We start from the raw sequence: 27,829 nt of genomic DNA, 5'->3' as shown, positions 1-27,829 counted from the left end.
TCGCGCCCTCGGTAAGCGAGGGGAGGGCGTGAAAACGCTGCGCGCGGCCATTTGGGCTGTAGCGAGACCGCGGATCAGCTGTTCGGCGGGTCGACAATGGCCACCGGAACAGCCAAAATGGCCGCGCACAGCGTTTTAGCGCCCTCCCCTCGCTTACCCCTCGCGAAACGCTTACCAATCTTCGCTATGCGAATTTCGGCCATAGGGGCCGACGCGATGCCTTCGCATTAGCGATCCCGGAAAAGGGATCGCTATGCGAATTCATCGCTATACGAGGCGCTCGTAAAGCGAGGCACCACTGTATTTAAATGTATTGGCTGGAATCCCATTGCCATAACTCAGCGCCACATAAGGTTCATGATATTATCTGCAGTGGAGATTTTTCAGAAATTCAACATTACTTAATCCTTTCCTGAAGGCTCCCAGGCTCCCATGGAATCCTTGTCATGGTCAGGGAGCCATGGGACAGGAGGGGGAAGTCTTTAATGATCAGAAACCGTTCTGCCAGGATACCTTTGTTGGCGGCATGGATTTTCAGTAATTAAAGACTTTCGCCCTCCATTCTGTGACTCCCATGGGTTCCCGGAAGTGAAAAATTCCGTGGGAGCCTTAGGAAGAGAAGCGGAGCATGTTTCTTTTCTGAAAGTGCACCACTGCTGATTTTTATGCCCTGCACAGGGTAAGTTGTAGCAACAGGATAATATTTAAACCCTGTTGAACCTGGAAACAAATTTAAGGAACTTATCAGTAAAAGGGCAACAGTCCATTAGGAGCCTCTTTATTTAGCTGCTCGCTTGCATTTAACGGCAGGCACGGAGTCTCCATTGTCTCCAATCAATGATCAGAAATAAGAGGGACTTCCTTTCCTGCTGGCCTGCCGGGAGGAGCATTAAGAAGGGAGAGGAGACCTGGATGGAGAACCTTCCCTCCCTTATAGCTCTTTTTCCCCCATAGGTTTTTCTGTGCCTTTAGCGTACAGTTTCATGAAAGTCAGCAGAAGACTCGGCTCAATCCCATGACAAATCATTGGGCTTATTGAGAAGAGGACACAAATAGGAAATAGATGTCTGGCTACTCCCTGTTTGAATTGGTTTGTTTTTATGGCTTAAAACAAACAAGGAATCCCTGTCTTTCTAGCGTTTTGCATCTCTGCATTCCCTGTTCAGCTGGCTGGATACCTCTGTGGTTTCGACATCTGGCTTTGGAGACAGAGGTTGGGAGTTTGAATCCTCACAGTAGAGCCAGCCTGGGTGGCCTTGGGCGAGCTGCACAGTCCCAGGGCTCCCCCTAGAGGAAGGGAAGGGTAAACCACCTCTGCGTATTCTCTCCCTGGAAAGGGCCGCCATAAGCCAGAATTGACTTGACCGCACATGATTATTATTCCCCCCTATTCAAAGCGTCGTTGTTGAGTGGAGACTAAAAGTCAGGTTCTCGTTCCCCGTTTGTTTCAGCCGACAGCTCCCAAGGGTACGAAAACGGAGACGAGAGCTTTCCCTTTGAAAGGCATCCGGATGTCGGCCTCAGTGGAGTGTCCTTGGCGAGACTCAACGGGAAACTTTTGCAGGTCTGCGGACTGGGCGGGACGCCGGGAGGCGAGCAGAGCCACGGAATCCGCCGTGACCACCAAACGGAGATCCAAGCTTTTCTTCATGGCAAAAGTTTGCAAGGAAGCCCCTTCCCAGAGGTTGGAACCCCCAAGGGGAGGAGAAAAAGGACGGCCCCCAGCTGGGGGACGGTCCTGCGCCACAGCTTTGACTGTCCCCGGAACCAGAAGATGCAAAAATTGTACACCTGCACCTATTGTGGGAAGATCTCCAACAACAGCGCCCACATGATCATCCACGAGAGGACCCACACCGGCGAGAAGCCCTACAAGTGTGCGGAGTGCGGGAAGTGCTTCAGCACGAACTGCAACCTCATGAAGCACACCAGGGTCCACACGGGGGAGAAGCCCTACAAGTGCTCCGACTGCGGGCGGAGTTTCAGCGACAAGGCCTCGCTCATTGTCCACGAGAGGACCCACACGGGGGAGAAGCCCTACGAGTGCCCCATGTGCGGGAAGAGCTTCACGTCCAGCTCCAACCTCATCACCCACAAGCGGGTCCACACGGGAGAGAAGCCCTACAAGTGCTCCGAGTGCGGGCAGAGCTTCGTCCACCGGCCGCAGCTCGTGATCCATCTCCGAACGCACACGGGGGAGAAGCCGTACGAATGCCTGGAGTGCGGGAAGAGCTTCAACCAGAAGGCTGACCTGATCATCCACGGGCGGACCCACACGGGGGAGAAGCCGTACGAGTGTGCCGAGTGCGGGAAGAGCTTCATTTCGAGCTCCTACCTCCGGAAACACGAGAGGCTGCACACAGGGAAGAAAGCACTGGTGGTGGGGGAAGAGACCCACAAGTGTCCCTACTGCTGCAAGAGCTTCATCAGCCGCTCCAAACTCCTCATCCACGAGCGGACCCACACGGGCGAGAAACCCTTTGAGTGTGGCGAGTGCGGGAAAGGCTTCAGCACCAGCTCGAACCTCGTCAACCACCGGAGGGTCCACACGGGGGAGAAGCCGTACCAGTGCGCCGATTGCGGGCAGAAATTCAGCACGAACTCGAACCTCGTCAACCACCGGAGGGTGCACACGGGGGAGAAGCCGTACGAGTGCTCGGATTGCGGGCAGAGCTTTGGCCACAAAGCCTCCCTCAGGAGGCATAAGAGGATCCACTCTCGAGAGTCGACCACATGAGTGCTCGGATTGCAGACATAACACAGCTCGAGCATTCGCTCTTCTGAGGAATAGAGTCCGCAGCCTCTTACGCAGACTTAGGAATCCCGAGTTCAGGACTGTCTACACTGACTCTCTACGCTGTACCTTACTCTCAAGGGTATGACGTAGGATACTTCCCTAGCCTTCCTTGGAGATGCCAGGAATTGGACGTAGGACCTTCTGCATGTGAAGCATGGCCTGTATCGCTGAACTAGGGTCCGGCCTCCAGAGCGGCCAGCCTGACGTCCCTGGGAAGCCTGCAACCGAGACCTGAGAGCAATAATAACAGCCCCTCTTAGTTTTACAGCAGTTAGGAAGGCTGCTTCTGAATTCCCTTCGGACTTCTGTAAGATGAAGTCCTGTTGAACCCAGTGTTTCTCTGGTAGCTTAAATCGAGGACTTCCAAGTCTTTTCTTTTTTTTAAAGCAAGGATCCCGACCACCAGCAGGTGCTGTACGAGTTGGCCAGTGAACTGGGCTCTCTGTTCTGGCCCTCCCCGTTTCATAAAATGCTACATGGAACAGAACATGATTTGGGCCCCTTTCGGTCTGTGACTCTAAACCAGTGGTTTCCCAACCTTGGGTGCCCAGAGGTTATTGAACCTCACCTCCCAGAGGTCTCAGCCAGTATAGCTCGTGGCGAAGACTTCTGGGCATTTTAATCCAAGAACATCTGGGTTACCCAAGGTTGGGAATTGCTGATCTAAACAATAATATTTTATTGTTTTAACAAAATATGGTGTGCTGGCCTGACTGCACTTACACGTTATGCTGTGACATTGTTTGTTTGATTTCTGCGGAATTAACCCACAAACTACCATCCATTTCTCCCATTTTTGGTCTGTTTTCCCTCCACCTACCTCCCCCCCCCACTTGTATTTTAGAGCAGGAAGCCAGAAAAACAAACCAAGGACAAGCCCCGGTCCTGAGGTCTGATGCTAAGCCATCTTTCAGTGTAAGCCATATTTCACATGGCAACAACAAATCTTGGCGTCATAATTGTGATTTGCCGCTGATTAACCATAGCCTGTGAGGAGGTGTTCAGAAAGAGCCCCAAAGGAGGACCAGATCAAAGGCCATTTTAGGCCAGACTTCAGGGCTAAGCAGTTGCCAGGGTGGAACCCACAAGCAAGCCTAGCATGCCGTAATCACTTCCCCTGGTACATGGAGGCATACTAGGTAGTGAAGGGAATAGGCAATAGGGCCCTCATATCCACTGATTTGCTATCCACAGTTTGAAAATGTTAAAAATATTAAAAATCTTAGAAATACTGTGTTTCCCTGAAAATAAGACAGGGTCTTATAATAATTTTTGCTCCAAAAATGCATTAGAGCTTATTTTCATGGGATGTTTTATTTTTTTTTCCATGTACAACCATCTGCATTTATTCAGATAGTCATGTCATCTTCTTCTGGTTGCAGCGCAAGGGTGGAGGGCAGGATTTCATTCAGCTGGGGCTTTTTTTGGGGGTGGGGCTTATATTACGAGCATCCTGAAAAATCGTACTAGGGCGTATTTTCAGGTTAGGTCTTATTGTCAGGGAAACAGAGTATTTCTAAAGATGAATTTACCAGAACTGGCCACTAGAAGAAGCCAGAGACCATGCTATAGTGTTCACAAGCAAAATACAGTACAGTGGTGCCCCGCTTAACAATTACCCCGCTCCACAACGAAATCACTTCACGATGAGGTTTTTGCAATCGCTATTGCGATCGCAAAACAATGTTTTAAAGGGGAAAATCCGCTTCACGACAATCGGTTCCCTGCTTCGGGAACCGATTCTTCGCATTACAATGATCAAAAACAGCTGATCGTCGGGTTTCAAAATGGCCGTCCGCTCTTTTCCGGACCTGTTTCCGGAAGACAGTGACCGAAAATGGCTTCCCCTATGGAGGATCTTCGCTGGACGATGAGGTATTTTGCCCATTTAGCTGGTTTTCAATGCATTTCAATGGATTTTTTTCTTTCGCTTGACGATGATATTGCTTAACAGCGATTTTGTTGGAACGGATTATCAACGTCAAGCAAGGCACCACTGTACTGTATATATCTATGATGTAATTACCCAAACTGGCCATAAGAGGGAGCCAGAGATCATGCTATGTGTAGCATCCCCTACTGTATTAAAGTAGCATTTGCTACAATCCATATTTTTCATCATCTGTGGGGCAGGGCTTGGAACCGATTCCCCGCAGATACAGGGGTCCTACTGTATATGTATCCATCATGATCAGCAGCAGCATCCTCTGTAATGTTGTCTAATTCCCCTTTAAAGCTGCACGAGTTAACATCCATTATTAGGCATCAGGGAGTGAATTCAACTAAACTCAGAACTCTGTAAAAAAGTACTTTTTTTCCTGTGTCCCATGTCGCCTATCATTCATCTTGGCATATGGCCCTTTTGGGTTCCAGCCTTAACGAGAAAGGGAGAAAAGACAACAACACACCAGAATTTTGCAAACCACAACTTGGTTTATGTTGCAAACCTAGTCACCCTCTGAATGAGAATGGTACCCACTTGAGAATGATGATGCAGCTGGAAGGCTCTGCAGAGTTTTTTATGCTCTCCTCCTATGCCTGTTTATGAATACAGACCATCTTTCTTTATTCATATCACAGCGTTGCACAATTTTAAAACAATGGACGTATGTGAAAGAGGTAAAATTAAAAACAAATTAAAAATATTCAGATAATTAGACTAATTTTGACCAGAAGCGGGCTACTTCAATAGCGATTTCTTGGTCATTTGCTAGGTCTTCTTTTGTTTAAATGCGGTGAGGCATAAATTTCATATGCAGAAGTGTCGCATTGATTGCGTTTCTCCACAGTCACAAGAAATTTGTCCTCTATCCACATAGCGCCATATTAGTGGATTATCTTTTGACCGTCCTACTTTGCTTCGACGTCTATTCAATGTCTTCCAAATGTTCCAAATGGCCCTGCGGGAGACTCGTCCTGGTGGGAGACCCTCTTTGCTGTTCACCCATTTGGCAAGGTGTGCTGCTTTTTCTTCTCCGTAGGTTTCGCCTCGCCTCTTCTCCTGTACAGATGTCTGGGAGAAGATAGGTTTGGACCTTTCAGCTGGAATCACTGCACACCCGGGGGGGGGGGGGAATCGGGGTTTTCCTCTGTAGGGTGAGGATTTGGTCATAAGACAAGAAGCCAGCAAGTAGAGGAACTCAGGAAATGATTTACTGCAGAGATAAAAAGTAGATGCGAAAGCATCCTTCAGATAGGTTGGTGGCTGCTCCTTGATCCTGTGGGAGGAAATGGGGGATAAATAGAAGATCCTAGCATGTGGTAAGCCCTAGAAGAACAGATTTGGGATGAACCAAGAAGTAAAGATGAAGTCGATATTAGAGGTTGGAACACTAGGTACGAAAATGAATTCGCTGGAGTTCATCGTTCGAAATCGGGAGAGAAATGCATTGCTGTTAGTGTCTGAACTTTGGAAACATTCAATTTCTTTAGCTGGCATTATCAATGCATTAAAAGAAAAGTAGGCTCTACAAAGAACAGCATATTGATCATCAGCCGTGACCCTGGCTTGTGCCTTTATTTATTCACAATTTAGTGAACTGCTGGATAGCTCAGTGGTTTAAGGCAGTGGTCCTCAACCTTGGGCCTCCAGATGTTCTTGAACTACAACTCCCAGAAGCCTTCACCATCACCTCTGCTGGCCAGGATTTCTGGGGGTTGGAGTCCAAGAACATCTGGAGGCCCAAGGTTGGGGACCACTGGTTTAAGGCATCTGACCGTGGAGCCAGAGGTTGGGTGTTTGATTCCCCGCTGGTCTTCCTTGACGGGCTGGACCTATTGATCCGTAGGGTCCCTTCCAGCTCTGCAGTACTAAGTTCATCATCATTATGATTATTACTGACTCCTTTTAAGAGTGCTTCTGTTGTTGTTTTGGAATTCCTTTCTCCAGGATAACATCTCTGTCCAGACTTCTCCTTGGTCAAAGCAGTCCATTATTCTAAGCGCAATGCATTAGAAAAAACATCGTGGTGCATTATTTCCAAGTGTGATTATTTTTAAAAATCACTAAAATACAAAAAAAAAAGGGTCAAACATGACCGCCCTGGCCAATGTTTAAGAGTAACAAGTAAGGCTGAATATCAGGAAAAGCTTCCTAACTGTTAGAGCAGTACGACAATGGAACCAATCACCACGGGAGGTGATGAGCGCTGCAAAGCTGGAGGCGTTCAAGAGGAAATTGGACCACCATCCTGTCAGACCTGCTTTGATTTGGATTCCTGCGTTGAGCAGGGAGGGGTTTGGACTCGATGGCCTTATAGGCCCCTTCCGACTCCATTATTCTATGATTCTGATTTCTCTTAATAATCAAAAAATGAGGATGCCACCCGTTTGCATGGAGAGGCATGATTTGGCTTGTCTGTAAGCAGATTCTTTGGATGAGAGATGCCAGGGATTGAACCAGGGGCTTTCTGCAGCTCCACTTCTGTCCCACCCCTTAGAAATAGTTTGCTTTCAACAATTCCTACTGTCATTTCTTGGAATGTCCAGCTTAGATTTTTGGAGCAGAGCTGGGGTAAGATTTGGGAGAATAGCCCTGCTGACCCGTGGACTAGAGGCCGACTCGAGATGAGATGGCTTTGTAGGTATTTCTCTTTAAGGAAGGTGCATGCGTGATGGGCCCCCAGTTGTACGTCTCTGCATAGAGCATTATTGTGTGATGTGAAGGGTGGGAAAAGTTAAGGGCCTCTCCTTCCCTCTTGATTTTAGGAGCTCACAACTTGGATGGGCCCAGAATCTCAAGACTCTCCAACGTCACCATGTTCGCTTGACTGCATACACAAAGAAGGCTGAAGAAGGTCCCATTGTTAGTTGATTTTCCATGAAACGTTTTTCTTTCTTGAATACGAGAAACTGTTCTAGCATCTAGAGGTCAGCAATGGCTAAGTGAGGCAATAAGCTATTGAGGATTTAACATATTTCTCGCCAATGACTTAACAATAATTTTCCTGACACACACACATATATCTATATAAATAAAAATCCCCACAATAATTAAAGTTTATTGTTATAATTTAGAGGTTTTCTGTTTCCTCTTTCTGGTTAAATAAACTTGTATGATTTTGTAAGCTTTCTGTCTTTGTCTCTGAAAGTGGCAAATACATACTGGACTTTATTCACTAGGTGTGACCCTGAATATATGGCCATTAAGTTTATAAAACTTTTTATCTCTTTGCCTCTGTTGGGAATTTACTTATTTAATGCAATGTGCCCAAAAGCAAAAAACAAATAAAAAACCCTCACTTCGATTTAAATTTTAAAAAGTACAGTTGAAGTTATACCCAAATGACTAATATAGAAAAACTTTGCACATCCTTACTCAGATATGGGCACATTGATACACCCCTTTTGTACCTTAACTTCCTCTCCTAGTAAACACATGAGCTGCACTCTTTAATTCTCTCCAAAAAAAATAAACTTCAGTGCTTACCAAGGACTAAGCTCATTCAACACAATGAGACTTGCTTCCCCCAAATACCCATTGACTGGATTAAATTAGTAAATATAACGTAACTGGATAGGACTGCATCATAAATCTGCTGCTTATGACAACTGATCCTGCCAAAGCTGGTGGTGTTTTACTTTAACTCTGTCACACTGGCAGTTTTCTGCAATGTAGGGAGTGCGACAGCTGGAGGGATTATGCTGCAGCACTGACTTGGGGTGGAAGTGAAGGAACAGCACACATGCATTAGCGTTCTTGCATTCTATGCAAGGAAAAGTGGGTTGAGTTGTAGTCTAAATTTCTTTGCTTTGGAGGATACAGTAACACACCCTTATCTGCAGGATCAGTATCCACTGATAAGAACAAAGGTGGTGGGAATAGAAAGAAAGAACTGTACATCACAGATGGCACTGTCAACCAGGATGCTTAGAAAAAAGCCTTGATTTATAAACACCAATTTATATTGTTTTTGTGTGATTTCGAGTTGCTTCAAGTTGGCCCTATGAATGAGAGGTCTCCAAAAGATCCTATTTTGAACGGCTCAGCTCAAGTCTGTGTTTTCTTTTATGGAGTTAATCCCTCCCTTGTTTGGTCCTCCTCCTTTCCTGCTGCCTTCCACCCTTCATTGTCACCCATCATGGTCTTGACATTGCTCCTCAAGCCATCCCATCTTCTTCCCCACACCAAATATCACCAAAGACCCACCTCCTTCCAGGTTCTGACACAGGAAACTCATGAAGCCATTGGCAAGTGCCTTCACCAGGGACCGAAGAGATGGGGTAAGGAGAAGCAGGCACCATGGCCTTCATTTCCACCTCCTATTTGAGACTGAGCTAGGAATAGTGCCTCTAGATAGAGTTATGAGCAACTTCTTTACAAAGAGCTCTATAACCATCATAGCTCTATCTTCTGTCCCTTATCCCATTGTGCCTCTGACTGCTTCCAAGGAGCTGCAGCACATACCCGTATTTTTCTGTGTGTAAGACTATACTTTTTGTCTAAAATCTTTAGACTAAAAATTGAGGGTTGTCTTATACACGGAAGTAAGCTGAGGAGAGAACAAAAACAAGTGGAGGGGAAAGCAGGGATCAGAGTGATCCTGCAGGGCTTTGATCGCTGCTTTCCCCTCCACTTGCTAAGCCCCACTTACGATTTCTTAATTTTGGGTTAGAAAAGGGGGGGGGTCTTATACATGGGGGTGTCTTATACACGGAAAAATACGGTAGCTTGGGCACCCTTTATGTATGAGATTCTGCTTACACATCTATGAAATTCCAACAGGATTTTGAACACTGATTTAAAAACAATGATGACCCTAAAACTAAAAAAGATTTAATGTGGATGAACAGCTCTGACTGAGTCAGTTTAGCAAAGCCATTATGACACGGCCTCCATTTTGACATCACAGCCCTGCCTCCTCATCTGTCAGGTGGCCCGAGGTATCCTGGCAACACTGTGCACCAGTATTGGTGCTGATCCTCTACAAGCAGTTCATTTCTTGTTTTCAGAAGCACCTTGCTGCTTTTGGGATTGGTTTTATTGCTATAGTAAGAGACTTATAGGTGATAATAATTGGATTTTTAGTCATTTAGAACTACTGGTTGATTTAATTATTTTTTTTTCCTGTTTATTCCTGTGAAAGAGAGAAACATGGGTAAAAAAGTATGTCTTTTACAAGGGTTGTATAATCTAGCAACCTAAGGATAACGTTATTGGAGGAAGTGGTAAACCTTCTCTCCTAAGCTGAGACAATTGATTTCCTTACTCCAAAATAAAATAAAATAAAAAATGACAAGAGTTGCTCTTTTTCCAGTTCTCCAAGAAGGCAACAGACAATGAACTTTACTTTTACTTTACTTTATTTGGATTTATACCCCGCCCCTCTAGACAAAGTCTACTTGGAGCGGCTTACAGGAGTAATCAAATACAATTAAATATGATACAATAAGATACATAATAATAAAACCTACTAACAGATGCATATATAGATTATCAAGATGAGATAATTGAGAAAGAAAGATCAATTAATTGACTGGAGGGAAGGCCTGCCTGAAGAGCCAAGTTTTTAAATGGCTTTTAAAAACGCCCAGCGAGGGAGCCAGGCAGATTTCCGTTCAGAGGGTGTTCCACAACTGAGGGGCCACTGGCGAGAAGGCCCGATTTCTTGTTCTTTCCTTCCGGGCCTCTCTTGGCGTAAGGCCCCTCAGTCATCCCTGCTGGCTTTGTCAAGTGATTCGGGTAGACCTGGGTGGGAGAAGATGATCTGCCAGGTATCAAGGTCCCAAACTGTTTAGGGCTTTATACGTCATCATTAAAACTTTGAAATTAATGCGGAAACGAATGGGCAACCAGTGCAAAGCAGCCAGGGTGGGGGAGATATGCTGATATTTCCTCACTCCACTAAGGAGCCTGGCTGCCGCATTTTGCACCATTTGAAGTGTTAACTCAAGCCTGTGGTTTCCTTTAGGGAGTCAGTCTATTTTGTATTTGGTCTTCCTCTTTTCCTACTGCTTTTCATCTTTGCCAGCATTATTGTCTCTTTCAGAGAATCGCACCTTCTCATGATGTCCCCGAAGTAGGACTGCCTCAGCTTCAACATAATGGAGCAGCAGTTTGTCATCCTTGATCTCTCAAATGTCCATCCCAATCTGGAACCACTACATCTCTGTAGAATTACATTCGGAATGCACGCCTATCCACCAGGAAAATGCAATGCTCGTCTCCTATAGGATAGGCGGTGGTGCTCACCAGTACACTAATAAGGAGGGAAAGGGAAATATGTGTCAATCAGAGAAGACTCACGAGGAGGGGAGATCAAAAACCAAACAGTGTTGTGACACCTTTGAGACTCCCAGGTTTATTTCAGTCTGAGCTTTAGAATCCACCGTATCTGAGGAAGCGAATCATAGTCTGTGAAAGTTCACATGAGAATACATGGAGGTAGCACTGTCCTTTTGTTTTGTTTTTGTTTGAATTTTTGCAGCCTTGCATGCTGCCTTTAGTGGGTTTGATTGGGAGGGACCTTTATGGGCTGTCAATCTATCCATTGCTAACCAATCATTCCCTCCTGACTCTGAATTCAAACACTCACCTCTAGGCTCTGTTCTTTCCCCCTCTCTGTTGTCTGTCGGCAATCAGTGAGCTTGTTGAAGTCTGCTGCTGAAAGCAGTCCTGTTTGACAATCTGCTGTTTGATCTGTTCAATTTGTAGGTAATGAAACCTTTTATTCTTTCTTCTCCTTATGTTGCAGAATGACTCTGGGACGCTTTTAAGTGCCAGTTGATGAGAAAGGGGGGGGGACTGCTCTGGGGAACCCGAAGCTATTCTGCTCTGGGAACCCTTGCACTTCTGCTGCACAGCTAGAGCAATTTCACCAAAAAATAAAATAAAATAAAACCTCTGTAACAGACTTTTGTTAAAGACTGAAGTGGATTAACCTGGCCACCTCTTTGAAAGCTTCTGGAGAAGAGACACACAGCTCAGTTTACATACAAGTTGCCGGGTTTGGCTGATTTGTGCTTAAGGAGAGAAAACCGGCAACACGGCTCCGTAGAATTGTCCACAATTGCCGACTGATGTTCCCACAGTAAACACATGGAGTCAATGGTTTTGCTTAATGAAGGAGTGAGCAGAGTGCATCACTCCAGATGTTATCAGACAGCCGCTCCCAGCATTCCTTACTGTCAGCAGTGCTGGCTATGGCTACTGGGAATTGTAGTTCAGCCATGCTCTGGAAGGTTGTACTTTGCCCACCCCCTTGGATTAATGACCCAAATCCAACTCTTGATTGATACTTGCCTAAGAGAAATAGCGCTAGATGTGGAAACAACTTGCCATGAATCAACAGGGTGCTGGTGATGTTGCTGGGCACGTACTCTCATCACCAGCACCTCGCTCATCAGGTGATGATGGGCCACTGTGACTTTTTATGCTGTTTCCTTTACACGGATGTAAATAAACTGGATTCCAGCTAATGTTTGCTGAAGTTTTATGAGTAAGGGTCCACCTCTCCCATGTTCCCCTGCACTATCTCGTAGTTAAATGCATGCATATTTATGTTTTTGGACTACAGCTTTGGCCATGCTATACAGGGGGTTCTGGGAGTTGTAGTCCGAAATTTGTGGACAAAGATATGCAGACTTGTGGTGGCAATAAAACAGGTTGAGTTCCTGCATCCCAACAATACAAATGAAAAGCAACACTGTATATGAGAAAAATGAAAAAGTTTGAATGTGAGAAGTTAAGCTTCAGTTACTGAAAAAAAAATTGGTCAGCTGGGGAATTTAAGACAGCAATCTCCTTTCCAAGCATATGACAATTTATGTTTTCCTGTGCAGTGGTGGGTGAAAAAAAAAAAACAGCCGTTCGTCCTTTTTGGGGGAATTTTTAAAAAAGGACAACATTGCGTTGGCCGGGAATCGAACCCGGGTCAACTGCTTGGAAGGCAGCTATGCTAACCACTATACCACCAACGCTTACGTGGAGCACCTCTGGAAAGCATCCTTAAAGCACAAGGCATCCCTTTCTTTTTTTAAGAGGAAAAAAAATAACAATTGCTACATTAGAACTGATACGCTAGATGGCGCTATTCACCGCGAAATGCAGACTACGAAATGCTTTCAGCTGCGGAGTTTTAATTACTCTCTAGATACATGTATATGATTACTGTATATTTAATTTGCCGCACACAGGATAAACATACAAGGCAAAAATTTTAGTTTTCACCATTCCGTATAGGAAATCCAAAGAACAAATGAAATGGTGATGCTAACAAGAGGGGGAAAGCCATTTTGCTTTTCTGCCATTCAGTTCTGTTCAAAAAGGTTCTATACACTAAATTAATGAAGGTGGCAACAAGAATCCTTATTGTCGTCACATGCTGTCAAGCCGCCCCCCCCACTGCCTCTGACTGATGACAACCCTGTGAATGAATGATCTCCCAAAGGTCCTGTCCTCATCTGTCCCACTCAGCTCTTCTAAACCCAAGCCAGTGGCTTCCTTAGAGAGTCAGTCCATCTCATATTTGGTCCTCCTCTTTTCCTGCTTCTTTCCACCTTCCCCAGCATTACTGTCTTTTCCAGAGAATTCTTTATCTTCTCAGGATGTACCCAAAGTAGGACAGCATCAGTTTCAACATATTTGCCTCCAGAGATATTTCAGACTTGATCTGATCTGGAACCCACTTGTTCATCTTTCTGGCAGTCCTGGGTCTCCACAAAGCATCTCCTCCAGCACCACATTAAAAACAAATCAATCGTTTTTTTTTCCCTGTCAATTTTCTTCATTGTTCAGCTTTCTCACCCATACATGGTGATTAGAAAGACAAGCGTGTGGATGATCTTGATGTTGTTCTGCAGTGACACATCCTTAAACTTGATGACCCTTTCTAGTTCCTTCATTGCTGCCCTTCCAAGTCTTAGTCTTCTGATTCCTTGGCTGCCGTCTCCATTTGGATGGATGATTGGACTAAGGTATTAAAAAAATCTCTATTTCAATGTCTTCGTTATTGTTAAAGTTGTGTAATTCCTCTATAATAATGATTTTGGTCTTCTTGATGTTCAACTGCAGTCCTGCTTTACCACTTTCTTCTTTCGCTTTCCCTAAAAGCCATTTCAAGTCATTGCTGCTCTCTGCCGGTAAGATGGGGTCATCTGCCTATCTTGAATGACTGAGGCTTCGTCCGCCAGTTTTCACTCCTCTTTCATATGAATCATAGGAACAAGAATCGTGGGAACGGACCATTAAACAAATCTACCACCAGAATGCCGACACTGAGAACAGAATCACCTGACCTAGCTAAGAAGATTGACCCCCCAAATGGAAGTAGATGCTACTCAGCACAGAATGGCACAAAGTAAAATTAAATCCTGTTGCTTAGCGTTGTAAGTTGTACTCGAGAAGGCCTACTGAATCCATGTGGATTTGGTCAGTCCACCCCCCTCCATAGGTTCCATAGGTTCAAATGGGCTTCACCCTTTTTGCAACCTTCTGCACTAAGCAACGGGATTTCAGCCCATGGGGCAGGAACAGAAAGTGTCATTAAAGTGTCATTAAAGCATTTGAAAGGAGATGGACGGCATATTCCTATTATGACTCAGAGGACCATAGACAATCCACCACAGAGAGGAACTGCTCCGTCTATCAGCCGCCAACAATGGCGATGGAAATCCAGCCTTGAAAATCTTTTAGTGCTAAATCCATGGTTCTCAAACGTGAGGTGCACCCCCCACCCCCGTGTTTTGGGACTCAGATTGTGAGCTAAGGCTCCTGGGAGCTGTAGTTCAATCTCAGCTCCCCCGTTTTGAAAGCATTGCACTGAATGTGGCAGGTTGTAGAGCCCCTGGGTTGTGGAAAGACCCACTGAGACCCATTCCTGTAGGATTCAAAGGGTGCTCAGAAACTTAATGTCTTCAAGGGTGGATAGCTGATCTCCTTGTAAAACAAATCCTACAGTTGGACATTTTTGTCTTGCCAAAAACCCACGGTCAGTAACTCAAGGCAACCTATCGTTTCAGGTAATAAGAAGGTTTCTATATATTGACTTTTATATATAATAATAATCCTGTGCCGTTAAGTCCGTTCTGACTTGCGGTGACCCTTTTCAGGGTTTCCCAGGTAGAGAATACTCAGAAGTGGTTTACCCTTTCCCTTCCTCTAGGGGGAGCCCTGGGGCAGCGCAGCTTGCCCAAGGCTACATAGAATGACTTTTCTCTGGGGAGGCACAAAAGGGGATCCAACTGACAACATCTAGAGACCTAAATCACTGAACTAACCCGCCAGCCAGGAAACCCTCAATCTAGACAAACATAGGGTCTACAATCCTATCAGTGTTTGTGCTACTTGGAGTAGCGACGTGCTTCTAATTGATGATGTGCTAGGGCAGTGGCCCTCAACCTTGGGGGCCTCCAGATGTTCTTGGACTTCAACTCCCAGAAATCCTGGCCAGCAGCGGTGGTGGTGAAGACTTCTGGGAGTTGTAGTACAAGAACATCCGGAGGCCCAAGGTTGGGGACCACAGTGCTAGGGCACAGCTCAATTGTGCAGTCGGGCACGTGACCAGACACACAACTGAGATACCTTCCCGTCCAATACGTCATCAATTAGCCATGTTCCTTTCCTCTCAGCCTCCCCCCAGAAAGCAGAAAGTTTCGTGTTTTGTGTGTGTGTGTTTAGTCGTTTAGTCGTGTCCGACTCTTCGTGACCCCATGGACCAGAGCACGCCAGGCCCTCCTGTCTTCTACTGCCTCCCGGAGTTGTGTCAGGTTCATGTTGGTTGCTTCGCAGACACTGTCCAGCCATCTCATCCTTGGTTGTCCCCTTCTCCTCTTGCCATCACACCTTCCTAACATCAAGGTTTTTTCCAAGGACTCTTTTCTTCTCATGAGATGGCCAAAGTACTGGAGCCTCAGCTTCAGGATCTGTCCTTCAAGTGAGCATTCAGGGTTGATTTCCTTTAGAATTGATAGGTTTGTTCTCCTTGCAGTCCAGGGGATTCTCAAGAGCCTCCTCCAGCACCACAATTCAAAGGCATCAATTCTTCGGCGGTCTGCTTTCTTTATGGTCCAGCTCTCACTTCCATACATCACAACAGGAAAAACCATAGCTTTGACTATTCGGACTTTTGTTGGCAAGGTGATGTCTCTGCTTTTCAAGATGCTGTCAAGATTTGTCATCGCTTTCCTCCCAAGAAGAAGGCGCCTTTTAATTTCAGGGCTGCTGTCTCCATCTGAAGTAATCATGGAGCCCAGGAAGATAAAATTTGACACTGCCTCCATATCTTCCCCTTCTATTTCCCACGAGGTGATGGGACCAGTGGCCATGATCTTAGTTTTTTGGATGTTGAGTTTCAGACCGTTTTTTGCACTCTCCTCTTTCACTCTCATTACAAGGTTCTTTAATTCCTCCTCACTTTCTGCCATCAGAGTGGTATCATCTGCATATCGGAGGTTGTTGATATTTCTTCCGGCAATCTTAATTCCGGCTTGGGTTTCTTCCAGTCCAGCCTTCCGCATGATGTATTCTGCATATAAGTTAAATAAGCTGGGGGACAATATACAGCCTTGCCGTACTCCTTTCCCAATTTTGAACCACTCAGTTGTTCCATGACCAGTTCTAACTGTTGCTTCCTGTCCCACATATAGGTTTCTCAGGAGACAGATAAAGTGGTCAGGCACTCCCATTTCTTTAAGAACTTGCCATAGTTTGCTGTGGTCCACACAGTCAAAGGCTTTCGCATAGTCAATGAAGCAGAAGTAGATATTTTTCTGGAACTCTCTGGCTTTCTCCATAATCCAGCGCAAGTTAGCAATTTGGTCTCGAGTTCCTCTGCCTCTTCGGAATCCAGCTTGTACTTCTGGGAGTTCTCGGTCCACATACTGATGAAGCCTACCTTGGAGGATTTTGAGCATAACCTTGCTAGCGTGCGAAATGAGTGCAATTGTACGGTAGTTGGAGCATTCTTTGGCACTGCCTTTCAGTGGGACCAAATGCTGCTTCTCCATTTTTCTACGTGGGGGATTGAACCAAGGACTCAGCATGGAGAGGGTAGACGACGCCTGCCCTGGAGGTTTACTGAAATTTGCATTGAGGTTGACATCAAACCTTTGGCTCTGCCTTGAGCTCTCGGTAAGATACCGGTTTGAATCCTGCCAACTACGAATACTCCGTGTGTGGTATTTATTGATGTGGCACAACAGCCTCATGTTTGCATCAATCCTATTCTTCCTTTACATGTTTTATTTTTACTTTTGCAAAGAAATAAAAAAGCCCAGCAATCAAAGACTGTGAGGAGACACACGCAAACCTTTCCGGTAACTGTTGGGAAAACCAGCCCTTCATACTTGGCAGAGGATGAAATCTGTGGCCCTCATGAAGCAGAGCCCAGGCGGCCATCTTCAGGTTTTTGGCTGCTTCGTTCTTGGTCAGGCTTGTGCTGAGAGGTGGGGTGGGGAGAGGGATCACCCCTTTTTCTTTGCACAAGGCAGAGACCAGGCATGTAAGAGAGGACAAAAATTATCTAATGACAAGGCTGTTGTGTTGCATCAATAGAGACCACACATGGATTATTCGTAGTCGGCAGGATTCGAACCTGCGTGGGGAGACCCCAATGGATTTCTAGTCCATCGCCTTAACCTCTCGGCCACGACTACCACAGGCCACGAGCTTCTACATTCTGAGAAATACCTATCTTTGTTTCTACATATTTATTTGTTTCCATATTTAGATAAGCTGTTTGCTTGTTTCCTTCCCTTTTTCTCCGCTGGAAAACATGGGACCAAATTGTTCTAGGTGGAGATTTGAACCCAGGGCTCAGCAGGGAGAGGGTAGGCTTCCTTTGGCCCTGGAGGCTTATTAATGTTTGCATTGAGGTTGCCATCAAAGTTTTGGGTTTTGCTCTGCCTTGAGCTCTCAGTAAGATACAGGCTCTTACGTTTATTCTCCATCGAAAAAGGTGAGAGAGAAATGCGAATGCAGGAGAAAATTGCTGATCAAGCTGAAGAGAGAGAGACATATTTCTACTGATGTGGAAGCTTGTGGCCTGTGGTAGTCGTGGCCGAGAGGTGAAGGCGATGGACTAGAAATCCATTGGGGTTTCCCCGCGCAGGTTCGAATCCTGCCGACTACGAATAACCTGTTTGTGGTCTTTATTGATGCAACACAAGGGCCTCATCTTTACATCGACCTTACTCTGACTTTATGTTCTACAGTATCTGTATTTTTTTTAAAAAGCCCAGCCATAATTTTTTATTTAAGCCCAGCCATCAAGGACTTTGGGGTGGCAGTGGGGATGCCATGAATCTTGCCCATTGCTAATCTTCCTGACCAATATTTAATTATTTTAAAAAAAGAATGGATGCCTTATTTGGAAGGCTTTTGATGAAAGGTTGTGGTGAGCGGGGAGCCCCCCTTTTTCTTCTCCCAAGGCAGAGATCTGGTATCTAAGGGAGGGACCAAAATTACTTAATTAATAAAGACCACCCAGGCTTCATCCGTAGTCGGCAGGATTCGAACCTGCGCAGGGAGACCTCAATGGATTTCTAGTCCATCGCCTTCACCTCTTGGCCACGACTACCACATGCCACAAGCCTTTATATCCTTAGATGTATGCTTATTTATATATGTTCATTTTTTTCCTCAGGTTTAAAAACTTCACCTTGGTCAGGAAAAAAACTTCCTCCCCCGAATAAACAGAGAATGTTAAAATTTTGTCAGAAATAACCTTCTTGATCATTATTAACATCTGTGAATAATGCTTGTGGGACTACATATGTTTTATTTGTAGTCATCAGGATTCGAACCTGCATCGGAAAACCCCAATGGATTTCTAGTCCATCATCTTTACCTCCTGGCCAAGACTACCGCAGGCCATGAGCTCTGACACTTGAAATACATCTATCTTTTATTTGCTGCACTCACTTTACAAAGCTGCATTTTTTAGAATTTGCCTCTTCATGCTTAAAAGAATTTTCAGCTTAGCAAGTGTAGGGAAGCTGAAAAACATAACCATTTTTAATTAGGTAAGAATTGGCCTTTATGGTTAATACTAATATTAACATTGTCACCGAAGCGACCAACATGAATTTGACCCAACTCTGGGAGGCAGTGAAAGAGAGGAGGGCCTGGCGTGCTCTGGTCCATGGGGTCACGAAGAGTCGGACATGACTTAACAATTAAAAAACACAAATATTAACGTCTGAGAATAATGAGCATTCTCTATAAATTACTATGAATTTTCCTTTGATGTTGTCATTCCATAACTTTTTAAAATGAGAAAAAAATGCTGTTCTCTGCCCAGCTGTAAAATTGAAATTTCTTGTTTTCTCAGTTGTATTTATCCCATGTTTTCTTCAATTAAGTCAAGGGTGGTCAGTGTCCGTGCTCCTCCTTACTGTATCCACACAACAACTTCATGAAGTGGGTCAACATAGAAGAAAAGTCCTATTTACAGTAAAGCAGGCTTTTCAGCAAAATGTGTCTACGGCATGCTGTTTTTTGAAATTTAGGTTTTTAAAACTGTTTTTTCAAATGTTTTAAAATTTGTTTTTAATCCTGACTAGAAATGGTTATTTCTGACTAGAAATGGTTGTTTCTAGTCAGGAAATACCTATGCGAATAGGTATTTGGTGTTTCTCAGCCCCGCCTCCTCCAGCAGGAGCCCACTCAGAGACAGCGCCCTGGCTCCCCTGCCCCGCCTCCTCTGGACGCTGCCTCTGAGTGGGTGCCCACCAGAGGAAGTAGGTCTGAGCAGTGCTAAACACCTGCTGGGTGGTTTATGCCCATTTCTAATCCTGGCCAAAGTTTAATTGTGTGATTTTAAAAAAAAAAAATACTATAATACAGTGGTGCCTCACATAGCGACGATAATCAGTGCAGCAAAAATCGCTGCAAAGCAATTTCGTCGCTATGCAATATTAAAAAGCCCATAGGAATGCATTGAAACTCCTTCAATGTGTTTCTATGGGCTAAAAACTCACCTTAAAGTGAAAATCCTCCATATGGCAGCCATTTTCGCTGCCTGGTAAGCGAGGAATCCGTCCCAGAAAACAGCGGGCAGCCATTTTTTTAACCGGGTGGCCATTTTGGAACCGCCGATCAGCTGTTGGAAAATCATTGCTATGCGATGATCGGTAAGCAAAACAGGGTACCGATCATCGCAACGCAATTTTTCCCTATTTAAAACATCGCAATGCGATCGCAAAAGCGATCGCAAAAAGTTCGTCAGTATGCGATTTAATTGTTAAATGGGGCGCCCGTTAAGCAAGGCACCACTGTATATAATATGGCATCTTTAACTTCTTGCCTTGGGTCCCCTATGAAGAGAAAGGTGGCTAAGCTAAACTAAGCTAAACTAAACTAAGCTAAACTAAGCAAGCAAGGAAGTCTGCTATCTCCATATGAAAAAGTGCCTAAAAGAGAAAGCCATTTGTGGATGTTCTGGCCATGATCTGGAATTCTTATTTTTCAGGATACCCAATTACATGGAATATCAGAAAATTCCTCTTTATATGCAGACCGTGTGCAGGCAATGGTTGAGGCTAGAATTCTCTTCCTGCTCACAGTTGCAAATCATCCCTTTTTAAAAAACACCTGAGAAGGGGCTGAGTGGAGGGGTCCAAAGCCTCTCAAGCGAGTTCCGTGGCTCATTGGGGACTAGAACCTTGGCTGCCTGCATCCCAGACCATCGTTCTGACCCTTCCACTAGGGATAGGTGGCTTCAGTGGGGCCAAGGGTCCGATTTAACCTTCCCCTGAAAAGAACCAAGGGCTATATAGGCCCCTGCTGTCAAATGGAGCTGAAATTTGGCAGCACCAGTTGATTTAAAATAAGTTTTCCACTAAAATAAGGCAAGGATCCGATCTTTCGACAAGAGAGTGTGCATCTTCTGGGAAAGAAGACTTCTATTTCACAAAGGCGCTGGGCTTCAGGGCTAAACATGCTGTTTAAAACCACACAGGGCCAAACTCGGCTGGTCCTCCAAGGAGCGTGATCTGGCCCACCCCTGCATGACACAATATATTTGGATCCTGCGTTCTCAATTGCTGCGCAAATATTGATTTCTCAGAAAACAGGCAGACTCATTTCCCTCTGAAAACAATGAACTGACACCCAATTCAGATATTAAATCCAGATAACGCCTAGCCTGTCCTCCAATTAATCTTCCAAGATCTTTTGTATATTGAGGGTGAAAAATTCTTGTGACAGGTTAAAGCGGTCCTGTTCGTCTGTTTGCTGTTTGATTGGTACGATTGTAAATGATGAAACATTTTATTCCTACTCATGTCTCAGTTACTGAGACTGTATGTGCCAGTTAATAAGAAAACGGGGTGGACTACTCTGGAGGAACTTGAAGCTATTCTGATTTGTGAATCACGGCCCATCTGCTGTGCAACTAGAAGAATTTGACAGGAAATTCAACATTTGGCAACAGGAGTGAGGGGAGAAAGCCTTAGCAAGGAAGCAAACGGCCCCTTTTTGCTTTGCTAAATCCAAGGTGAGGGTGAGGCTTATGATCTCCTGAAGAAGATTAAGTGTCCCTTGAATATTTGCTACTTTTCCCCACCTTTTCTTTTATTTTGTAATTTGCAGGATTGGAACTCATACACAGAGACCTCTATAAACTTCTAGATCATAACTTTAAACACGTCAAAGGCTTTTACAAGCATTCCTTGCGGATGTTCATAGTCACTAAATTGGACATTTCTTGTAAAATTACAAACTTATCCATTTCCTTAGCATTTCTTTTTTTTTCCCTAACCAAGCAAAGCAAATTTGGAAAGTCAGTGGAGCAGGGGAAATATTTATCTTGTCCGAAGGGTGGTGAATCTTATGGCATGCGGTAGTCGTGGCCGAGAGGTGAAGGCGATGGACTCGAAATCCATTGGGGTCTCCCCGCGCAGGTTCGAATCCTGCCGACTACGAATGTGAATCCTTATTTATTATGTTAATAGTAATCAAGAGGGCGATTTCTGACAGAACTAGAGTTCTCTATTTATTAGGGTTTATTTTTTCTAGATCCAGGTGAAGAGGGTTTTAACTTGAAGAAATATACTGTAGAAACAAGAATTTAGAAACAAAAATAGGTATTTCTCAGAATGTGGAAGCTTGTGGCATGCGGTAGTCATGGCCGAGAGGTGAAGGCAGTGGACTAGAAATCTATTGGGGTCTCACTGCACAGGTTCGAATCCTGACGACTACAGATAAAGCCTGGGTGCTCTTTATTAATTATGTCATTTTGGTCTGTCCCTTACATGCCTGATCTCTGCCTTGGAAGAAGAAATAGAGGGGGCTCCTGCTCACCACAAACAAAAGCCTGCCAAAGAACGAAGCAGCCATTAAAAAAAAAATTAATATTGGTCAGGAGGATTAGAAATGGGCACGAGCCACCAAACTGGCCACCTGGCCACTGCTTTGTGAGGACCACAGATTTCATCTGAGGAGAATTGTTATGATCAGAGTCCAGGACAAGAGGATGAAAAGCGGAGTTAAAAAGACTGACTCCTGATTTCCCTGCCGAGGAGAAGAGAACGATTGGCGGGATATAAAAATCACCTTTTCGCAAGATCCAGGGCATCCCCACTGCCACCCCACAATCCTTGATAGCTGGGCTTTTCTATTTCTTTGCAAAAAACACAGATAAAACATAAAGTCAGAGTAAGATCGATGTAAAGATGAGGCCCTTGTGTTGCATCAATAAAGACCACACACGGATTATTCGTAGTCGGCAGGATTCGAACCTGCGCCGGGAGACCCCAATGGATTTCTAGTCCATCGCCTTAACCTCTCGGCCACGACTACCACAGGCCACAAGCTTCCACATCAGTAGAAATATGTCTCTCTCTCTATATATATATGTTTATGTTCACAGGTTTCAGACCTTCTTCAGCTTTATCAGGAAAACAAAACAAAAAAACCTAAATAACAGAGAACTTTTTAGTTTGGTCAGAAATAGCCCTCTTGATTATTATGCACCTCTGTGAAAAGCGTTTGTAGATTATAAGAGCCACATACGCTTTATTTGTCATCGGCAGGATTTGAACCTGCGCGGGGAGAGCCCAATGGATTTCAAGTTCATCACCACCCCTTTCGGCCATGCCTGCAGCTCATCTTAAGATCCACCTTCCTTTCAGCAAGATGAATGAGATGATAGATGTCTTGCAGAGCTGATGGCAGGCAGTAGTTGTGGCTGAGAGGTGAAGGCGATGGACTTGAAATCCATTGGGGTCTCCCGCGCGGGTTCGAATCCTGCCGACTACAAATACAGTGGACATGGCTGTGGCAGAGGGTTGTTCTGCTCTTTTAAAACATCCTTTTGCAAAACAACCTTTGATCATCATCCCTCGACCATTGTGGAGGGAAGATTATCCCCTCCATCCTGGGTTCAAATCTCCATCTGGAAAAAAGGGAGTGGCAGCCTTTGGTCCCGCCAAAAGAAAGAGGAAAGTTTCTGCGTTTTGGGGAGTGGGGGAGGAAAGGAAAAGAAAGGAATACGTAGTGTGGCATGGAAATGTACGTACCTTTAGATGTGAAAGCTTGTGACACATGATAGTCGTGGCTGAGAAGTTAAGGCAATGGACTACAAATCCACTGGAATCATTCTGCGCAGGTTCGAATCCTGACAATTAGGAAGAAAGCATATGCTTTTTTTATTTATAGTTTACACACTCTCTTCACAGATGTTGATAGCAACCAATAGGGTTATGTCTCACACAACTTAATATTCTGTATGTATTAGGTTTTTTTTCCTGATCCAGGTGAAGAAGGTTTTCAACCTAAGGAAACAAGGAAATTTATATATCCAAATACGGAAACAAACAAATATAGAGATAGAAACAAAAATATATATACAGTGGTGCCTCGTATAGCGAGGTTAATCCGTTCTGGATTAACCATCGCTATAGTGAAACATCGCTGAACGGATCAAAAAAACCCATCGGAACGCATTAAATATCGTTTAATGCGTTCCAAATGGGCCGAAAACTCACCATTCAGCAATGCTTCCTATGGCTGGCAGCCATTTTCGCGCCCTCGTTAAGCGAGGGGAGGGCGCGAAACGCTGTGCGCGGCCATTTCGGGGCTTCCGGCGGCCATTTTGTCCGCCAAACAGCTGATCGTCGGGGCTTCATTTTGCGAAGATCACGCTTGCCGATCTTCGCAAAACGAGTTTCGCCCTATCTAAACGTCATTGAGCGATCGCATTAGCGATCCCAAAAAAGGGATCGCTATGCGATTTCGTCGTTGTACGGTGCGCTCGTTAAGCGAGGCACCACTGTATTTCTCTGAATGTGTTTATGAGGCTGACTCCTGATTTATCTACCAATAAGAACAACACAAAGTGTCAGGATATAAAAACAACCCATTAGCAAGATCGGTGGTATCATTACCACCTCCCCATCGGTTTTGATAGCTGGATTATTTTGTATTTCTTTGCACAAAGTAATGATAAAGCATGCAAAGGCATGACAGGATCGATGTAAAGATGAGGCCATTGTTTCACATCAATAAAAGAGCACAGACGGATTATTCGTAGTTGGCAGGATTCGAACCTGCGCGGGGAGACCCCAATGGATTTCTAGTCCATCGCCTTAACCTCTCGGCCACGACTACCACAGGCCACAAGCTTTCACATCCAGAGAAATATGTATTTTTGTTTCTGCATCTATATATGTAGGCATTATATATTTGTTTCCTGAGGTTTAAAACCTTCATCTTGATTGGGAAAGGAAACAAAAAATCCTAATAAATAGAGATCTTTTTTACTTTTGTCAGTAATAGCCTTCTTGATCACCATCAACGTCTGAGAAGAATGCTTGTAAACTATAAATATTTAACAAATGTGCTTTATCCATCATTGGCAGGATTCAAACCTGTGCACAGAGACCCGAATGGATTCCCCGTCCATCATCTTAATCTCTTAGCCACAACTGCCAAGTTTCCTATCTTTAAATATGTCTGTATATTCTACCCCACACTGTCCATACAAATTTGCTTTCTTAAGAATTTGTTTCCGCAGGTTTAAAATTCTCTTTAAGAAAAAAATAAATCTTAAAATGTGGAGGGAGACCTTATGAATGTTTTCAGAAACGGCCTTTTTTCATGAGCATCGGAGAAGAATATTTGTAAACAATAAATAATTTTCACATTCGTAGTCGGCAGGATTCGAACCTGCGCGGGGAGACCCCAATGGATTTCAAGTCCATCGCCTTCACCTCTCGGCCACGACTACCGCTTGCCTCAAGAGTCACCGTCTTTAAGCAAGAGTAATAAGAAGATATCTGTCTTACAGGTGGACTCAAAATTCATCGGGGTCTCCCCACATAGGTTTGAATCCTGCCGACGACAAATGATGGCTACATGGCGGTGGCAGGGGTTTCCAGAACCTACTTTTGCAAAATAGCCTTTGATAGTCACTCCCCTGCCGCTGTAGAGGGGCGATTATCCCCTGCACCATCTTTCTCCTTTGCAAAAAGGTCATCTCCCTCACTTGTACGTCAATTTTATCCTGCATCCTTCCTCTCACCTTTTTGGATGGAGAATAAACATTAAGAGCCTGCATCTTACTGAGAGCTCAAGGCAGAGCAAAACCCAAAACTTTGATGGCAACCTCATTGCCAATATTAACAAGCCTCCAGGGCCAAAGGAGCCCTGGGTTCAAATCTCCACCTGGAAAAATTTGGTCTCATGTTTTCCAAGGGGGAAAAAGGAAACAAGCAAACAGCTTCTCTAAATATGAAAACAAATATGTAGAAGCAAAAATAGGTATTTCTCAGAATGTAGAAGCTCGTGGCATGTGGTAGTCGTGGCCGAGAGGTTAAGACGATGGACTAGAAATCCATTGGGGTCTCCCCGCGCAGGTTCGAATCCTGCCGACTACGAATAATCCATGTGTGGTCTCTGTTGATGCAACACAACAGCTTTGTCATTAGATAATTTTTGTCCTCTCTTACATGCCTGGTCTCTGCCTTGTGCAAAGAAAAAGGGGTGATCCCTCTCCCCCCCCCCACCCCTCAGCACAAGCCTGACCAAGAACGAAGCAGCCAAAAACCTGAAGATGTGGCCACCCAGCCTCTGCTTCATGAGGGCCACAGATTTCATCCTCTGCTGGGTATGAAGGGCTGGTTTTCCCAACAGTTACCGGAAAGGTTTGCTTGTGTCTCCTCACAGTCTTTGATTGCTGGGCTTTTTTATTTCTTTGCAAAAGTAAAAATAAAACATGTAAAGGGAGAATAGGATTGATGCAAAGATGAGGCTGTTGTGCCGCATCAATAAATACCACACACGGATTGTTCGTAGTTGGCAGGATTCAAACCTGCGAAGGGAGACCACCGAAGGCCACAAGCTTTCACATCCTGAGAAATATAATTTTGTAAAATAGCCTTTGATAGTCACTCCTCTGCCACTGTAGAGGGGCGATTATCTCTCTCTCTCTCTCTCTCTCTCTCTCTCTCTCTCTCTCTCTCTCTCTCTCTCTCTCTCACACACACACACACACACACACACACACACACACACACACACACACACACACACACACACACACACACACACACACACACACACACACACATTTTCTATATTTGTAAAACCTTCACCTTGATCAGGAAAATAAATCCTAATAAATAGAGACATTTTTAGTTTTGTAGGAAATAGCCCTCTTGATTACTACCTTTCAACATTGGTGAAGAATCCTTGTAACTATCAATAAGGAGAGTTCAAGGACCAAAATTATTGACATAGATTTCAGACCGTGAAGGTACCAGAACTGACCACAAGTGGGAGCCAGAGACCATAATATGTATTTGTTGTTTAGTCGTGTCCGACTCTTTGTGACCCCATGGACCAGAGCACGCCAGGCCCTCCTGTCTTCCACTGCCTCCCGGAGTTCGGTCAAATTCATGTTGGTAGCTTCGATGACACTGTCCAGCCATCTCATCCTCTGTCGTCCCCTTCTCTTCTTGCCTTCACACTTTCCCAACATCAGGGGCTTTTCCATGGAGTCTTCTCATGATACGGCCAAAGTATTGGAACCTCAGCTTCAGGATCTGTCCTTCAAGTGAGCATTCAGGGTTGATTTCCTTTAGAATTTATAGGTTTGATCTCCTTGCTGTCCAGGGGACTCTCAAGAGTCTCCTCCAGCACCACAGTTCAAAAGCATTACTTTTTCGGCAGTCAGTCTTGTTTATGGCCCAGCTCTCACTTCCATAAGTCGCTACTGAAAAAAAACAGCTTTGACTATGCGGACCTTTGTTTGCAAGGTGATGTCTCTGCTTTTTAAGATGCTGTCTAGGTTTGTCATCGCTTTCCTCCCAAGAAGCAGGCGTCTTTTAATTTCGGGGCTGCTGTCACCATCTGCAGTGATCATGGAGCCCAAGAAAATAAAATCTGTCACTGCCTCCATACCTTCCCCTTCTATTTGCCAAGAGGTGGCCACAATCTTAGTTTTTTTGATGTTGAGTTTCAGACCGTTTTTTGCACTCTCCTCTTTCACCCTCATTAAGAGGTTCTTTAATTCGTCCTCACTTTCTGCCACCCGAGTTATATCATCTGCATATCGGAGGTTGTTGATATTTCTTCCGGCAATCTTAATTCTGTCTTGAGATTCCTCCTGTCCTGCCTTTCGCATGATGTATTCTGCATATAAGTTAAATAAGCAGGGAGACAATATACAGCCTTGTCGTACTCCTTTCCCAATTTTGAACTAATCAGTTGTTCCATATCCAGTTCTGTTGCTTCCTGTCCCACATATATATGTGCATTATAGCAAACTCTATGTATAGAGATGGAGACAGCAGCCACAAAATTAAAAGACGCCTGCTTCTGGGGAGGAAAGCGATGACAAACCTTGACAGCATCTTAAAAAGCAGAGACATCACCTTGCCAATAAAAGTCCAAATAGTCAAAGCTATGGTTTTCCCTGTAGTGATGTATGGAAGTGAGAGCTGGACCATAAAGAAAGCAGACCACCGAAGAATTGATGCCTTTGTACTGTGGTGCTGGAGGAGACACTTGAGAGTCCCCTGGACTGCAAGGAGAACAAACCTATCAATTCTAAAGGAAATCAACCCTGAGTGCTCACTGGAAGGACAGATCCT

General features: G+C 44.7%; 1 protein-coding gene and 11 non-coding genes across 12 annotated transcripts in view; 6 read left to right on the top strand and 6 right to left on the bottom strand.

The window, feature by feature from the left end:
* LOC110090341 (uncharacterized) overlaps nt 1-7,863 on the top strand; it is a 32,866-nt gene extending 25,003 nt beyond the window's left edge. Inside the window, exons 7-8 of the mRNA XM_078388424.1 lie at nt 1,847-6,361; nt 6,506-7,863. Of these exons, the coding sequence (XP_078244550.1) occupies nt 1,847-2,737 (891 nt within the window). The 3' untranslated portion in view covers nt 2,738-6,361; nt 6,506-7,863. The remainder of the gene's footprint in view (nt 1-1,846; nt 6,362-6,505) is intronic.
* Nucleotides 7,864-12,643: 4,780 nt separating this feature from the next.
* On the bottom strand, nt 12,644-12,715 carry TRNAG-UCC (transfer RNA glycine (anticodon UCC)). Its single transcript has one exon. It is a non-coding gene; the product is annotated as a tRNA-Gly (tRNA).
* Nucleotides 12,716-17,307: 4,592 nt separating this feature from the next.
* Nucleotides 17,308-17,389, bottom strand: TRNAS-AGA (transfer RNA serine (anticodon AGA)). Its single transcript has one exon. It is a non-coding gene; the product is annotated as a tRNA-Ser (tRNA).
* Nucleotides 17,390-17,783: 394 nt separating this feature from the next.
* On the top strand, nt 17,784-17,865 carry TRNAS-AGA (transfer RNA serine (anticodon AGA)). Its single transcript has one exon. It is a non-coding gene; the product is annotated as a tRNA-Ser (tRNA).
* Nucleotides 17,866-18,230: 365 nt separating this feature from the next.
* Nucleotides 18,231-18,312, bottom strand: TRNAS-AGA (transfer RNA serine (anticodon AGA)). Its single transcript has one exon. It is a non-coding gene; the product is annotated as a tRNA-Ser (tRNA).
* A 3,264-nt stretch (nt 18,313-21,576) lies between these two features.
* On the top strand, nt 21,577-21,658 carry TRNAS-CGA (transfer RNA serine (anticodon CGA)). The gene has a single exon. It is a non-coding gene; the product is annotated as a tRNA-Ser (tRNA).
* Nucleotides 21,659-21,854: 196 nt separating this feature from the next.
* On the top strand, nt 21,855-21,936 carry TRNAS-AGA (transfer RNA serine (anticodon AGA)). Its single transcript has one exon. It is a non-coding gene; the product is annotated as a tRNA-Ser (tRNA).
* Nucleotides 21,937-22,453: 517 nt separating this feature from the next.
* Nucleotides 22,454-22,535, bottom strand: TRNAS-AGA (transfer RNA serine (anticodon AGA)). The gene has a single exon. It is a non-coding gene; the product is annotated as a tRNA-Ser (tRNA).
* Nucleotides 22,536-22,913: 378 nt separating this feature from the next.
* TRNAS-UGA (transfer RNA serine (anticodon UGA)) lies at nt 22,914-22,994 on the top strand. The gene has a single exon. It is a non-coding gene; the product is annotated as a tRNA-Ser (tRNA).
* Nucleotides 22,995-24,262: 1,268 nt separating this feature from the next.
* TRNAS-AGA (transfer RNA serine (anticodon AGA)) lies at nt 24,263-24,344 on the bottom strand. The gene has a single exon. It is a non-coding gene; the product is annotated as a tRNA-Ser (tRNA).
* Nucleotides 24,345-24,881: 537 nt separating this feature from the next.
* Nucleotides 24,882-24,963, bottom strand: TRNAP-UGG (transfer RNA proline (anticodon UGG)). Its single transcript has one exon. It is a non-coding gene; the product is annotated as a tRNA-Ser (tRNA).
* A 567-nt stretch (nt 24,964-25,530) lies between these two features.
* Nucleotides 25,531-25,612, top strand: TRNAS-AGA (transfer RNA serine (anticodon AGA)). The gene has a single exon. It is a non-coding gene; the product is annotated as a tRNA-Ser (tRNA).
* The last annotated feature ends 2,217 nt before the right edge of the window (nt 25,613-27,829 follow it).

This window comes from Pogona vitticeps, chromosome 2, assembly GCF_051106095.1.
Source record: "Pogona vitticeps strain Pit_001003342236 chromosome 2, PviZW2.1, whole genome shotgun sequence".
NCBI lineage: Eukaryota > Metazoa > Chordata > Lepidosauria > Squamata > Agamidae > Pogona > Pogona vitticeps.
This window is presented reverse-complemented; position numbering and strand designations above follow the sequence as displayed.